The sequence below is a fragment of the Nomascus leucogenys genome, chromosome 1a, assembly GCF_006542625.1.
Source record: "Nomascus leucogenys isolate Asia chromosome 1a, Asia_NLE_v1, whole genome shotgun sequence".
NCBI classification, from domain to species: Eukaryota; Metazoa; Chordata; class Mammalia; order Primates; family Hylobatidae; genus Nomascus; species Nomascus leucogenys.
In genome coordinates, this window is record NC_044381.1 from 566,675 (window position 1) to 581,795 (window position 15,121).

A 15,121-nucleotide genomic window follows, 5' to 3' on the forward strand; every position below is an offset into this window, starting at 1 on the left:
GGCGACAGAGCGAGACTCTGTCTCAAAAAAAAAAAAAAAAAAAAAAAAAGCTGATTTCAAAGCCCAACCTTTGTATCAGAGGCCATCCAGCCTTGATGGTATGTGAAAAAAAAACAAAATCTTGTTGGGGTGCTCCCTAACAATTTTACCCACCTGAGAAAGTGACAGTGGTTTTATCTTTTCCTCTGGCTGTTAAGCTGGTGTTTTTATTCTAATGCTTTGACATCTTGGGGCCTGGCTGACTCTGGAAGGTTTTGTTCTTCCCAGGGTTAGCTAATTCTTAGAGACAGCAAACAACACACCCCGGGAGCTTGCCTTTCAGATGCAAACCAAACACTCCCTTTCTCAGCCCCTCACAGGGCTCTCAAACTTGGGCCATCATTTTCTCCGCCCCAATCACCCCAAGGCTAGGTACCAGGCAATTAGGGAGAGTATCTATGCCCCAGAGCCTGCTAAATTATTCAAACAAGCTAATCCTAAACCTGCTCATCATGCTTTACCTTGCCTTTCCCACAGAATCCCCAAAAAGGCTTCACCCACATTTTCCCTTTGCTCATTCTGCCTCCTGTCCGACCCTGGCGCTTCCCTGTGTGGCCCTGTGTGACGTGTTGTGCCCCCTCCTCTTGGGAACTGTGAGTAACAAACTATCTCTTCAACGGCAGTCATCTCATCATCTGTTGGCCTCCCCATACCTGAATAATAATGAAGTCTACATTTTAAGCCACTCTCTCAGCCTCATCTACCTTCCATCCCATATCATGACGGTATAGTACACAGGCCCAACCTGCCAAAGTATGCCTCAAGTGATGATTTGTACCAACAAAAATGCTCAAAAATAAAACCAAAAACACAAACATGACACCAGAATTGTATAAACCTTTAACAGCTTTCCCTCCTGCCCAAGGCCTAAGCATTCTGGCATTGAGATGCTCCTCCCTGGAGTTTGTGAGGCCTGCCAGCATTCCTGAGAGTCAAAAACAAGGGATGGGAAACTCCCTCATCTGCATCTTGAACAGGAGTTCTCATTCTGGGATTAGGGCATCAAACTTAAAATCAGCCAACAGTAGACAGGAGAGCAAAAACAGCCACATTCTCCCCTTGACAGCTCAGACCCTGTATTCCCCATGTGAATGAAGCATGACCGTGTTAGGAAGCCCAGGCAAAGCTGCCTCCAGATGCTGGCTAATTGCACACGCTAGTCCAGAGCTTCCTTGTGAAGGCCACAGCCAACCTCCAGGTTCACTGTCAGTCCCCATTTGCTAAGATACACTCTTATTTATTATACAAGCAAAGCAAATTATTTACTGTACACCAAGGAAGGACACCACTTCAAAGAAAACCTGAATCACCACCAGTTCATGAGACCTGGGTAGCTTTCTCCTGAAAGGCATGGAAATGCGGTTGTGTTGTGCATCTGGGCTGGAACAAAAAGGCTGCTGGGAAAGGCAGATTGTGCTGGACACAGCCTGTCAAACCCATTCATCTGGCAAGAGAAGTGATGACCAGTGACCTCTGGATTTGTGTGACCACTGCAAATTCATTCATGCTCCTTTTTCAGGCTGAGTAAACAAGATCCAGCAAGACTCGGTGATTTGCGGATATAAACATCACTGGGTTAACCAATAGCTGGTTAAGCGTGTGCTTTAGACACGGTAAAATTGGCACCAAAACAAAAGATACTTTGGTAAGAAGTTGATATTTAATATTTTAGAAATTAGATTAGCATTATAAAGAAAAAAATCAAAACGTTTCTAGGTTTCCTTGTATTTATTTTTAAAGCTAGTTTTGTTTTTTATCTTAAATGACATATAAGAAAGTAGAGAGGAGAAATAGAATTTTTTTTAGGGTCCAGGCTTTCTAAACTGTAATCCAAACTTGACCCAAAGCCAGGATCAAGACATGCCTTTTGGCTCTTCGGTGTTCTGTTCTTAAGACCACTGGTTCTTGGGATAAGCTGGCAATGCCAGTATTCTGGCAAGATTTGGAATTAAGGGCCTCTTTTGTAAATATTGCCACGAAGAGAGATTTGAGATGAGCTCTGTCTCTGGGATTAACATGAGTGGTTCACGGTGGCAGTCCAGTTTCCCACAAGCCCTAGACCGTGTGTAGTGTGCATACACAGGGCTTCGCATGCTCAGTACCTTGAAAGGAGATGTGATCACAATGTTTGGCCAAGAAAAAGGCTTATGGTCATCAAAACTGTAAAAAGCCCTGGTCTATGATAGACAGTATGCCCTGAGGGAATCTCCCAGATTCCCAACCAAGGGAGGGAGTTTTTCACGTGCCATCAGATGACCAACCCTCCTAGGAGTGTTCTCAGCTCCAGAGAAACAATATGTAGTAACGGCAGACTGTGAGTCCAGATTTCAACATCTAAGGGAGAAAAAAAGGACTGTTTGCCCCGGTGTTTTGTCTGCCTTTCCAGAAAGTACTCATCTAGGCAGAAACAGAAAAAAACCTACACATCTTTGCGTCTTTCCAAGTTTAATTCCGCTCCAAGAGCCAGTTACGAAAACACAGCCATACTAAATTCCTTTCTACACCACTAGAGGGAAATCTAACCCACCTGACCAGAACTTGTTTCTTCTTTCTTTAAAAAAAAAAAAAAAAAAAAAAAAAAAAAAAAAATTATAATTACAGAACTAAAATTTTAAGGCTGACACATACTTTGAGACATTATCCTGCTCAATACTTTCTACTCTTGCCCCTGTTTTAAAGTTATTTGAATATATGTAGGCAAAGAGACTTAGAAAAGCACAAACCAGCCATCCTAATTGGGCAGGAGGCTGGACAGTTGAGAAATTGTTCTAACAGTCAACCTGAATCCCTTCCAGTTCAGCTTAAGTTTATTTCCTCAAATTACATATTCATTAGTTATGGAGAACAGCTGGTCATCTTTCCCGCCTCACATTATTCCTTAAATTCCTGAAGACCTCCAAGTCACGCCTCTCATCTAAGCAGAATGAGCCAGCTCCTTAACTTGGTCATAGAGTTTAGAGCCCAACTCTTCACCAAGTGTTTCTCTTCTAAAATCTCTCTTCAACACTTTGCCCTCCCCCATAGTTCCAAAGTGCAGCAACACCGACCAAATTCTGAGGAGAAAAATAAAATGAGGTATTTCCTCATGTTTTCCCTCATATATATGCTATTAATATATCCTTGCTGAGGTTTTCTTTTTAAATAACAACATGTTTTTATTCACTTTTAAAGCTGAATTTTCTTTTTTTCTTTTTTTTTCTTTTTTGGAGAAGGAGTCTTGCTCTGTCGCCCAGGCTGGAGTGCAGTGACGTGGTCTCGGCTCACTGCAACCTCCACCTCCTGGGTTCATGCCATTCTCCTGCCTCAGCCTCCCTTAGTAGCTGGAACTACGTGCGCCCGCCACCACGCCCAGCTAATTTTTTGTATTTTTACTAGAGACGGAATTTCACCATGTTAGCCAGGATGGTCTCGATCTCGTGACCTTGTGATCCGCCTGCCTCGGCCTCCCAAAGTTCTGGGATTACAGGCGTGAGCCACTGTCCCTGGCCCTTTGTTTTCATTTTTAACTACATATGGGAAAGTAAGGAGAGGAAATATAATTTTTTTCAGGGTTTGGAGGGCTATAAACTGTAATCCAAACTTGACCCCAAACCAGGACCGAGGCACAACTTTTAGCTCTTAGAATCATATATACCTAGTATGATCCCAAAATGATGCTCTCATACACACGTGCATGTACACACATATACGTATACAAAAATCTTTATCTTGTCATGAAGGTGAATGGCAAAGTGAATGTGGATTTGCATCACTTCTGAATTTCATTCTGCTTCTCTTTCACATCATATGTATTATATCCATTTCTACTTTATTCTCCAAGTTTTTGACTACTCACTCTAGATCCTTTATGAACTAGAGAAGATATCCAATACGTATTTAGAACATTATTATTTTCATAATGTTTCTAAATCCTATTCATTGCTAATTCAAAATTAGTACAGAAAACTGGTTGTTCTTAAGACACTATTCACTTTTGTAACTGTTGTTAAAGGAAAAACCTTAAATTAAGAGTTTAACTGAGCAAAGGACGATTCTTGAATCAGGCAGCCTTCAGAACCAGATAGGTTCAGAGCAACTCGGAGCTGCCACGAGGTCAGATAACATTTATGAACAGAAAAAGAAAAGTGAAGTACAGAAAGCAGAAGTGAGGTCCAGAAACAGCTGGATTGGTTACAGCTCAGTTTTTGCCTTATTTGAACACATTTTGAAAAAGTGGCTGCCTGTAATTGGCTGAAAGTCAGCCACTGTGATTTGCTGGGACTCAGCTACTTGTCACAAGAGTAGGTTACAGTCTGTTTACACATCCAGTTAGGTCATAGTTCACTATGTATGGAAAAACCTTTAGGCCAAACTTAAATGATGTAAGGAGGCAGCTTTAGGCTAAACTTCTTTTAACACTGTGGAATAACAAATACATTTGGTGTTTGTCCTCAGTTTCTGGCACAGAACTCCTAAAACCTTTGGAACTTCCTGAATGATAGCAGTCTTTGTTATTATTTCAGCCACAGCAGACTTTATGCTACTAAGTGACTCTTGGTGGGCCCTAACATAGTTTCAGGTGGAGGGCTGGCTGCCGGAGGAACCAAACAGATGGTCAGAGGGTTGGAACGTTCAGCCCCACCCCGTGACCTATAGGGAGGGGAGCAGGGCTGGAGACCCAATCCAACCACCAAGGGCCAGTGATTTAATCCACCATAATTACCTAGTGAAAACTCCATAAGAACCCTTCAACAACAGGGTTTGAAGAGCTTCCAGGCTGGTGAACACATCAAGGTGCTGGAGGCTGTCTTACCCAGAGAGGGCATGGAAGCGCCACACTCCTTCTCCACACCTGACCCTATGCATTTCTTCCATTTGGCTGGTCCTGGGTTCTAGCCTTTATAATAAACCGGTAATGCTAAGCAAAGCACTTTCCTGAGGTCAGTGAGTCATTCTAGTGAATTATTAAATCTGAAAGGGGGTTGTAGAAAACCCTAAATTTGTAGTTGGCAAGGCAAAAATGTGGGTAGCCTGTGCGCCCCATTTGCAGCTGGCATTCCTAGTAGGAGCAATCTTGTGAGACTGAGCCCTTAACTTGTGGGGTCTGGGCTAAATCCAGATAATGTCAGAACTGACTTGAATAGAATTGTTGCACCCAGTTGGTGTCAGAGAATCATAGAATTGATTGATCTGAGGAAAAAACCTCTCAATAACACTGAACTGAGGATCCAGAGGCAGCCTTGGACTCAAGCACAAATAAGAAGAAATTCTCTTCTGGGCCTTCAACGTTAACATGGACAATGTGGATTTTGTTATAAGAAAGACTTAGTTTGAACCTCCAATCCAGAAACTACCCACTCCATGAATCTGAATTGCTCCCTGACTCAGTTTCCTTTCCTGCAAAAGCAGGATAATTCTGCCATGGGGCCATTGGAACGATGAATAAGATAAAGGATGTATTTAGAATGGAGCCTGCATATTGTAGGGACCTTAAAAATGGCATTTATTTTATTCAAAACCTCAGTCATAGGAGGAAACCCGATGATAGCACCAACATTCATCCTGAGTGCAGAATATTTCAGCTTCCTGTGTGATATAATAGGGCTGAGAGATTCCAAAGTAATTAATGGTCAATATTGCAATAATTTGGCAAAACTGCGTTGGGCATTTACCATGTACCAGGTGCACTGGGGATACAGGGAACTAATCTGACAGTCTCGGCCTCCTGGTCTCCCATTCTACTGGGTGGAGACAGACAATAAAATAAAATATATCTATAATATTATATATTTTATTATTATTATATATAATATAGTAATATAATTAATATACATTATATTGTGTGTATATATATATATATATATATATATATATATATATATCTGATGAGGATAAATGCCATGGAGAAAGCAAAGCAGGGTAGGGAGGTAAGAAGTACCTGCATGTAAGGGCTATTTTATATCAGGTGGCCAGGGACACCTTTACTGAGAAGTACGGAGACAAGCCACACAGATGTCGGAAGGAAAAGCATTTCAGGCAGCGGGAACAGCTATCGTAAATAACACGAGGCAGAGCGTTCTCGTCATGTTCACCAAACAGCGGTTGGAGTAGAGAAAGAAGCGGGAAAAGAGACAGGAAATGAGGTCAGAGGGAGAAGGGGGCCATTTCCAGTATGTCATTCAAGATCATGGTAAGGGTTTGGGGTCTTCTCTGAATAAGGTGGAGGGGAGGATTTTAGCAGAGCTATGAGGTGGTCTAACATGTTTTAGGAACTGCCATTTACTGAGATGGAGAAGAATGAAAGAAGCAGGATGCTGGAGTTTGTTTTGGAGGAGTGCACAGGAGGCTGGCGGGAATTCAGTGTTGCACACATAAAGTTGGTGATGTCTATAAGACATTCAGGTGGAATCCAATAAGCAACAGAAAAAGAAGTCCAGAAGACAGAGATCGATGCGTGAAAAGGTATTAAAACAGGTGCTGCTCATTCTACAGTTTTAAAGAATTCAAGGTCCCGCTGCTAGCACTTCACACTTCACCCAGCTCTTTCCTATTCAGCGGGTGGCTCCTGGACCAGCAGCACAGTATTGCCTGGGAGCTTGTTAGAAAGGCAAAATCTCTGGCCCTCCTCATACCTGAGTCAGAATCCACATTTTAACACATTCCCAAGGTGACTGGCCGGTAATTAGTTTGAGATGCACTTGTCTAATTAATATCATCCGGGAAACTCTTTAAAAAACTACAGGTCCCACCTCAAAACAATTAAAGTAGAATCTCTAGGACTGGGGCCGAAGCATGGGTACTTTCACCAAGCTGCCTGAGTGGCTCTCATGTGCAGCCTGCCTGGGCTGAGAACCTCTGAGCTGACTCTTCTCATTTCTGTATGTTCCCTCTTTCCTTTCAGGTTTCATTGCTAGTTTTCTTAGAGCGCCATCTCCAAAGAGATACGCGGTTCTAAGAGAGGATGCGGGCTGGTAGCTAGGGTAATCATGTCTCCTGGCTTATTGGGGACAATGTAAACATAATTACAGTTATTACCTTTCGCTCACAGAAGTACAGATCCTCAACTTTTGCTGGTTCGACTTAATGATTTTTCAACCTTATGATGGTGTGAAAGCGATACACATTCAGTAGAAACCATACTGTGAGTCCCCATACACCGACTTTTTCACTTTCAGTACAGTATTCAATCCATTTCATGAGATATTCAACACTTTATTATAAAATGGGGTTTGTGTTAGATGATCTTCCCCAACCACAGGTTAACGTAAGTATTCTGAGTTTGTTCAAGGTAGGCTAAGCTAAGCTATGATGTTCTGCAGGCTAGGTGTATTCAATGCATTTTCAACTTATGATGGGTTTACTGGGGTGTAACCCTGTTGTAAACCTAGGAGCATCTTTATTCTGGTTTAGATGACAAATCCTATGTTCTCCCTATGTAAAACAAAATGGCTCTATACTTTGTTTCTGGATTACAAAGTCTTATTAAGAACAAGTAGAACAAAATGACAGATGACCTTTGGTTTGACAGGTGAATAAATATGAGGGACCTGGTGCTTAGGTATTAGTCGTTAAAGGCTTCTAGGTACAGCTTATCAAAAATACATACTTAAAGCTGGATGTGGTGGTTCACACCTGTAATCCCAGCACTTTAGGAGGCCGAGGCGGGTGGATCACTTGAGGTCAGGAATTTGAGACCAGCCTGGCCAACATGGTGAAACCCTGCCCTTACTAAAAATACAAAATCAGCTAGGGATGGTGGCAGTCACCTGTAATCCCCGCTACCTGGGGGGCTGAGGCAGGAGAATCCCTTGAATCCAAGAAGTGGAGGTTACAGCGAGCCGAGATCATGCCACTGCACTCCAACCTGGGCCACAGAGTGAGACTCTGTCTCAAAAAAAAAACAAAAACAAACAAATACTTACATTCCTCAATTTTGAGGAAGACTGGCGGAAAATCAGGCCCCTCCTAAGGAATGGGGTGAGATCGGGTGTGACTGTATTTTGCCCTGAAAGTACTAAAGCCAAGGGTTGATTAGCCACAGGCTGATTATCAGTCTGTGATTTTCCCAGCCCTTCACAAAACTCCTTCCTTTTCCTTTTGGATCTTCCATTGTTCCTTAACTACTCCACCCACAGGCTGAAAGGGACAAGGGAAGAAGGTCAATGAGAAGCTAATTTAGCAGCCCTGCTAATAAATTGGATGAGAAAGAAAATGGAAACAATTGTACTGTTTCTGGTTACCTGTGATTTTAAACCCTTTTGGCTCATTCCTTTTTCCAAATGATTACCAGCTGGTTTGAGGGCTCATTGAAGGCCTACTGATTGCTGGTAAAATTAAAATAAACTTGTATTTTAAAAAACTAGGTAGTCTTCCAGCAACAGGCCTTTGGAAGCTTTCCTTCCTGATTTACCAAGGACACAGAGTGGGATCAGGGCAAGCACCTGCCCATCTCATCAGGGCCCTCCCCAGCCCGTCCTCTCCTTACCACCAGTTTGTAGGCATATACGGATATAATTTTTAAAAAATATTTTTGATGTAGATAGGAAATTATTTGATATTAACTTAAATAGCATAATCACTGTTCTACAAAAGGATGCAAATGGAAAATCTACATGTGAGAGTATGGTCTAAATGCATATAGATTATATCACAAGTTTTCCTAATTGCATCACTAAGATTGTTATGGGTATGTCTGCAAGGCAATCAGTGTAAATGTTTAAAACATGCCCTGTTCACATGTGTTCAAAATGTCTGGAAAAGAAACTATCCATGGGCAAAGTAAAATAGCCAGATACTAATAAGCCAGTTGAAGGGAACTCTCTGTTCTCTTGCAAAATAATTTAAGTGTAGATGGCTATTGGGTTAGAGTGGGTAAAACATTAAAAACTACCTGTTGACTTGGAACAAGATTAGCAATGGAATCTCTGCAGATTAGAGAAGGTGGAAGGGATTCTTTTGGTAGCTGAGAAAGCAACACGAGCAGGTCTTTCCAGTCAGGCCCTGATCAGGAATAACACTAGCAGCTTCAGGAGTACATCTTACTTTGATCTCTGTTCACAGTTAATCAAAGGCTTTTTGGAAGGCAGAAGCAGGTGGTCCTGGAAAGCAACCCTGTAAGGAGCCCCCAAATGCTACAACTTAAAGGCTTAGGTAGAGTTCAGCAGCAATTAAGACACGTTGGCCTGCTGAGACAGTCTTCTTACTTTCCCCTAGGTGGTTAGATTTCTTTTAAAATCTTACTCTGTGTTATATCCTGACTCAAATGTATTATGCAATAGGGCTTAAGTTGGTGAGTCAATGATGTATGGTATTTTAACAAGGAGTTCTATTTTAATGTAAAACTTGTAGCTAGATCATGTGCTACATACTCAGGGGCCCATCGAGACAGGTCTAGGAAAACTCTTGCTTCTGAGGAGAAGGGAGGGGAAATCAGCAATTCCAACAGCAACATCAGTGAAGGGATTCGCCAGCCCTTCGAAGTGGCAAATTATTTCCACCAACAGGATGAGAAATGTGCAGTCATGGGGACCAAAACCAGCATGACTTACTTTCCTTTACTCACACGACCTTGTAAGAGTAGGCCAATGGAGGCTTTCAGCTTCAAAGGAAGCCTCGGGAAAAGAAAAAAAAAAAAAAAAGCACTGCTTTTGTGGACTGCCTCAGGGAGAGACTCGTGTGTGTACAGGATTGTTGTGACACTTGTCTAAGGGCCGAGTCTCAGTCCAGTGTGGAAGGTAAATAAAAATAAGCAAATATCACAGCCACTTACCCTGTGCAAATAGGGAAAAGAATGTTGAGGAAAAAATAGCCCGGAGTCAGAGTGAGTCAGTGTTGGTGAGGCCAGGAATATCATTCCTCACTCTGTACGTAGCTCTGGACTTTTAGGTCCCTGCTTTAATCTCCCTCCCCAACATGAGATGTAGAATAGTGTTTTATTCGGAAAGACAGGGTAAGCCTCAAATTCTTGCATGATTTGGTACTATCTTGGGCGAAATGTACTCACTAACCAATTAGTTTGGTAGAGTGTGGCCCATCCCCTGCATGGAAAGGCTGTGATCCTGAGAGAAAGAGCCAAGGGCTTCATGCTGGCCACGTGCTTTGCCCACTCATGCTCCTGGTAACCCTGAGAACAGCTCTCAGCCTCCTCTAGCCTCTCCTGTCCCATCTAAGATGATTTTACCCCAGACAGATCTCCTGGCTGTAGGGTCAGGTGTAAGGATCTGTAGCACCCATTATTGCCAAGTTCTTTGAGACTCTCCAAAGAAACAGACCACGAAAAAAAACAACAGCAACAAACAAACAAAAAACAAAACAAAACAAAACAAAAAAACCACTAAACTACTGACAAAGAAAGAAAACCCTGCCAGGTATCTTACTCCATCAGGGCAAATTATAGCTAGAAATTCTGAGCACCTCTAAAATGAGTAGCAGTGAGTATTTCTCTGTCTCTCTACTTTTCCACAAAGGAAATACGGCAGGTAGAACCAATGTTTTCATCTCAAAAAATCATCTCACCAAGGACCTTGCTTCAAAGCCCAGACTGAAGACACCAAGAAGACAGGAGCAGCCAGCTGTATAGCTTGAAGTACCCAACATTAAAGTGGGTCATTTCTGGTATTAATTAATGTTGCCTGGAGCTTTAATGAATGTGGGAGTGGAGAGGCTTATGGTTGTGTTATTTATGATTTTTCTGGGTTCTTAATTAGCCTTACTGTTGAAAACATGAGGAGACTTTGCCAAACACAGTCTGGCTTAGCCTTGTCAATGTCTTTCCTTAACTTAAAAGGCCACCTACATCCTCTCCTCTCAGAGTGGACAATGTAGCAATCTCAGAGACAAATCCCATCTGTACTGGCACCTCAAGACCATGGTCCAAATGTCTGGAGATTCAAAATTTACTTGAGCATACTCAAGGCTGTGAGAGTTTCACCAGTTTGACTCTAACGCTAAATTTCCTTGTCTACAAAAGGTGCCTTTTCTTTACCCCAATTAACAAACCACTGAACAGTCAAGAAAGGACAGTTGTTTGGGAAATGCTGGTCTAAACGGACCTTGTCTATAAAAGGTACCTTTTCTGTACCCCAATTAACAAACAACTGAACAGTCAAGAGAAGACAGTTGTGTAGGAAATGCTGGTCTAAATGGATTACAAATAGATGTGAGAGAGCAATTTTTCTGTTTCAAACACTGTAATGCATGAATTAAACTTGCTTGGAATTGCACTGAGCTTGTCCTCCAGTTGAAATTATCATGTACCTTTCCAGGAGGTAAACTAGCCCCACTAAAGGCCCACGGAGCTCTCTAAATTTGCCAGGAGCTGTGAGACACACTGCTGGGAGCACAGCTGTTTCTGTACCTGTGGCTCCTGGTCATGGCCTCTGGGGTCCCTCTCGTAGCTCTCTGCGTACAGTCTGAGGGTGGCCCGCACACCACTGGAGGAACTGAGCCGGAAGATGAGCCGTGACGCATCCGTGAAAATGATCCTCAGGCCCTGAGACCGAGAACATCCAGAATGGAGCAGTGAGCAAATGAATACACAAGTCATAATCATTAATACCTGCCATAGAAATCAGCATGTTTTTATACCTCAACACAGTCAGAATCAAGACCATTTATATATCGGCTCTGGATACAGGGCATGTGATGGATGTGATGAACCTACTTAGAGCTACCCATTCGTCTCTTTATTCTATTTCCGTTGCTTTGTGGTTAATGTCGGGAAAGAGTTAGGAGCAAAGCTGTGAACAGATACTCGAGTTCTCTTGGGCTGGTGATGTGGGAATCAGAAAGAAGTGGAAGTCACAAGGATGAAATTATATTCAATAAATATTCCTAGGGCCAAAGTTTGTCCCTTGTAAATCTGTGGATGCAATGAAAGTAGGCAATTTGTCTATTACAGTAAGATGGATTGCCCATATGAAGGTTACCCTGACATGAGGTTAGGCTGCAGCTTCCTCTGCTGGCAAGGGAACCCTCCAGTGAAGTGCCCAGGGCTGGAGCCTCAGCTAGGCTCGGGGGGTTGCCAAGTACACTGCCATCCTCTTGGCTCTGTCCTTTCTTCTGTCAATTGAGAAACATGACAAGTCTCAATTATTTTAGGAGATTTATTTGCCAAAGTTAAAGACACACTTGGGAGACAGGTCTATGCCTTTCTCCAAAGATGATTCTGAAGGCTCTGAATTTAAAGGGGAAAGGGCGGGATATTGAGAAGTACACAATTTTCATGTAAGAGGTGGGAAAAATAGTCATTCATGCCTTTGTCTGGCTCAGTGAATCTGCATTGTTTTTTAACATAAGATGACACAGACAAATGAGGCAGAGGAAAATTGCAGGGAATCTGCATTTTACATAAGATAACAGACAAAACCGGGCCAGGGGAACAATCAGATATGCATTTGTGTCTGGTGGGCCAGGGGTGACTGCACCTATAAACTATCAATTTATATTGCCATGGTGAAATTTTAATAGAAATACCTTCAGAGTAAAGATCTAGCAGCTCACCGGGAATTCCCTTGTAGGCAAAATATGGGGAAGGCATGTAGCTTTTCATCTTGTAGCCATCTTATTTAGGAACCGAAAGGGGGAGGCAGGTTTGCGTGACCCAGTTCCCAGCTTGAATTTTCCCTGTGGCTTAATGAGTTTGGGGGTCCCAAGGTTGAATTTCCTCTCACACTTCTCACCTGCCTTCTTCTTCCGCCTGATCACCAGAGTGGGGTGGGGCCAGAGCTGTGGCCCCACCTACTAGTGCTGCCTAGGATTAATTCCTCATTGGCTCAGCACATCTCTATTCGCTATGTATCTATTCTCAGTAGAGGCAGGGATATTGTAAAATTATGACCATAAGATGACACTGTGACTTCTGTTGAAGGAAATGTGCTCTCCTAAGACAACTGATAAGGTAACTCTTGTAAATAAGCATATTGGCAGAGGCCAGGGGAAGGAAGCGGAGGGAACAAAATAATATATCTGGTGACTTGTTATTTTGGAAAACTTATATGTCTCAGGAGACGTTGATATCAGGCATTCTCCCAAAGCAATTTATCCTTGAAATTTCTCTGGCCTCAAGTCCTGTTTAAGAATAAACCATTAGTAAAAATATATATACTTGGTGCATGTGTGACTGCAATTATTTACCCCCAGCCCCATCTGGTGATATCTGCTGGGGGACACCATGGTTCCATCTGAGAGTCTTTCTGCTTTTTTCAAGTTCTGTAGGCTTTTTTGTTTCAATCCCCAAATAAAAAGCTTTAGTTTCTTTTGGAGTGGTTCAATATCTGCCACAATTTGTGTAACCAAAGGGAGCTATCTCCCCTACTGGCAACCAATTACTCTGTAATACTGGCTTTGCAAACAGGATAATATTATCCAGGATTTATTCATTGGGCAAACATTTTAGAGTGGCCCTTATGGATTAGGCACTGTGCTAAATCCTGGGTATATGAATATAAAGACACAATAATTGTCCTCCTTAAGCCTGGAGTAGTTTTTTACAATGAACAGAAACTGTCTTCTTAACCACCTTATGCTGCTGGAGAAGTGAATAGTTACAAAATTCCAAATGGAGCGAGTGAAGCAATTACTGACTGTCTACAAATCACTGTATTTCAAATTATGTTCAAAACTACAATAAATCCCCAAAGGTCTCACAATTGTATTAATATTCACGGCCTTGTTTTTACAAACTCTTTTGAAGCTGTTACTTATGTTTAAGCCTACATTCCCATTGTCACTACATATGGGGTGCGTGAGAACATGACTCTGCTCAGCACTATGGCTTACCCATAAATTGGTTAGAGCAGTATCTAAGGATGAGGTCCTAACCCACCTGTTGCAGATTCCAAGTCACTTGGGATTACCTCTTCTGATAAGCCCCCAGACTCAACCCTTTAAAGTACCTCCCATTAAACAATTAACCTCTCAGATTCATTTTTGGCCAGTGAGGGGAAATTTAAGAATTCAGGTCATAACAAACCATAAACGTGTTATCTGCTCATAACTAAGCCTTTTAAAAATGAAATAATGTTATTGTTTTCCCCTGAGGTTAATTATAATGTCTTTGACTGTACTACATGCTACATGCCTAGAAGATTGTTAGAACCTATGTCTGGTAGCCTGGAATAGATTTCTCACTTGGAAAGATGATAAAGATGTGAATAGCATGCATCAGCCTACTGGATATGGTCCAGCATCTTCCCTGTTTCCTAGGAAACCAACCATGAGATCTTAACTGAGAATCCCTGTTGCTTTTCAAGACGATTCCAGGTGAGGAACATCATTAATTCTCCTTCTCCATATGGAATGTAAGGGTTTCTTTAGAGCCAGCCTAGTCCTGTGCTGCAACAATCCCAGCACCATGTCTTCTGACGGCCCCTTTTATGTGTGAATAACTGTATTGGATATTGGATTGCTTTGGGATCTGCATGTTCTTTCAGCGAACTTAATGAATTTGCAACCCAAACATGAGCCATGTTCTTTCCATTCGCCCAATAGCATTTAAACCATGAAGCCAAAGTTACCACTGACCAAGACTTGCAAAGTTTCCAATTGTTCCTGAATTTCAGTGAAAGAATACCAATAATCGCAGTTATTTTTTAGGTTATACTAGGGGTTGGCACTATGTAGCCTGTAGGGAAGAAGTTGACCTGCCACCTACTTTTATGAAACAAGTTGTATTGGGGCACGGTCATGTCCATTCATTTATATCTTGTCTATAGCTGCTTTTGTGCTACAGTGGCAGAGATGAATAGTTGTCTCAAAGACCATCTAGCCCCCAAGGTATAAAATATTTACTACCTAGCCCTTTACAGAAAATGTTTGCTGACCCCTGGTATAAGGCATTACATTATTCACAACATAGAATACTTGCCTTTTATCCCTAGAGCAGAAAATAGAAAATATAACCATTTGAATTATCAAAATCTCAGTAGAGAGAAATTATGTTTATGAAGACTGTTACAAGGATATAAAATCCCTCCATTCCCTGGTGTTCCAGCTTCTAGTCATAGGTTCATCTGAACCTGTATTTGGCTCAGATCAACTTACCTCTCACCACCTACTCCTAACATAAATGAATTTATTAAATTGCACTTTAGTTTTGTGTTAT

The 15,121-nt window shown here is 42.0% G+C and overlaps 1 protein-coding gene across 1 annotated transcript in view; it reads right to left on the reverse strand.

Moving 5' to 3' along the window:
- The window catches only part of PGM5 (phosphoglucomutase 5), a 185,809-nt gene that overhangs the window by 23,512 nt on the left and 147,176 nt on the right, over positions 1 to 15,121 (reverse strand). The window contains exon 10 of the mRNA XM_030810753.1: positions 11,375 to 11,509. Coding sequence (XP_030666613.1) covers positions 11,375 to 11,509 — 135 coding nt within the window. The remainder of the gene's footprint in view (positions 1 to 11,374; positions 11,510 to 15,121) is intronic.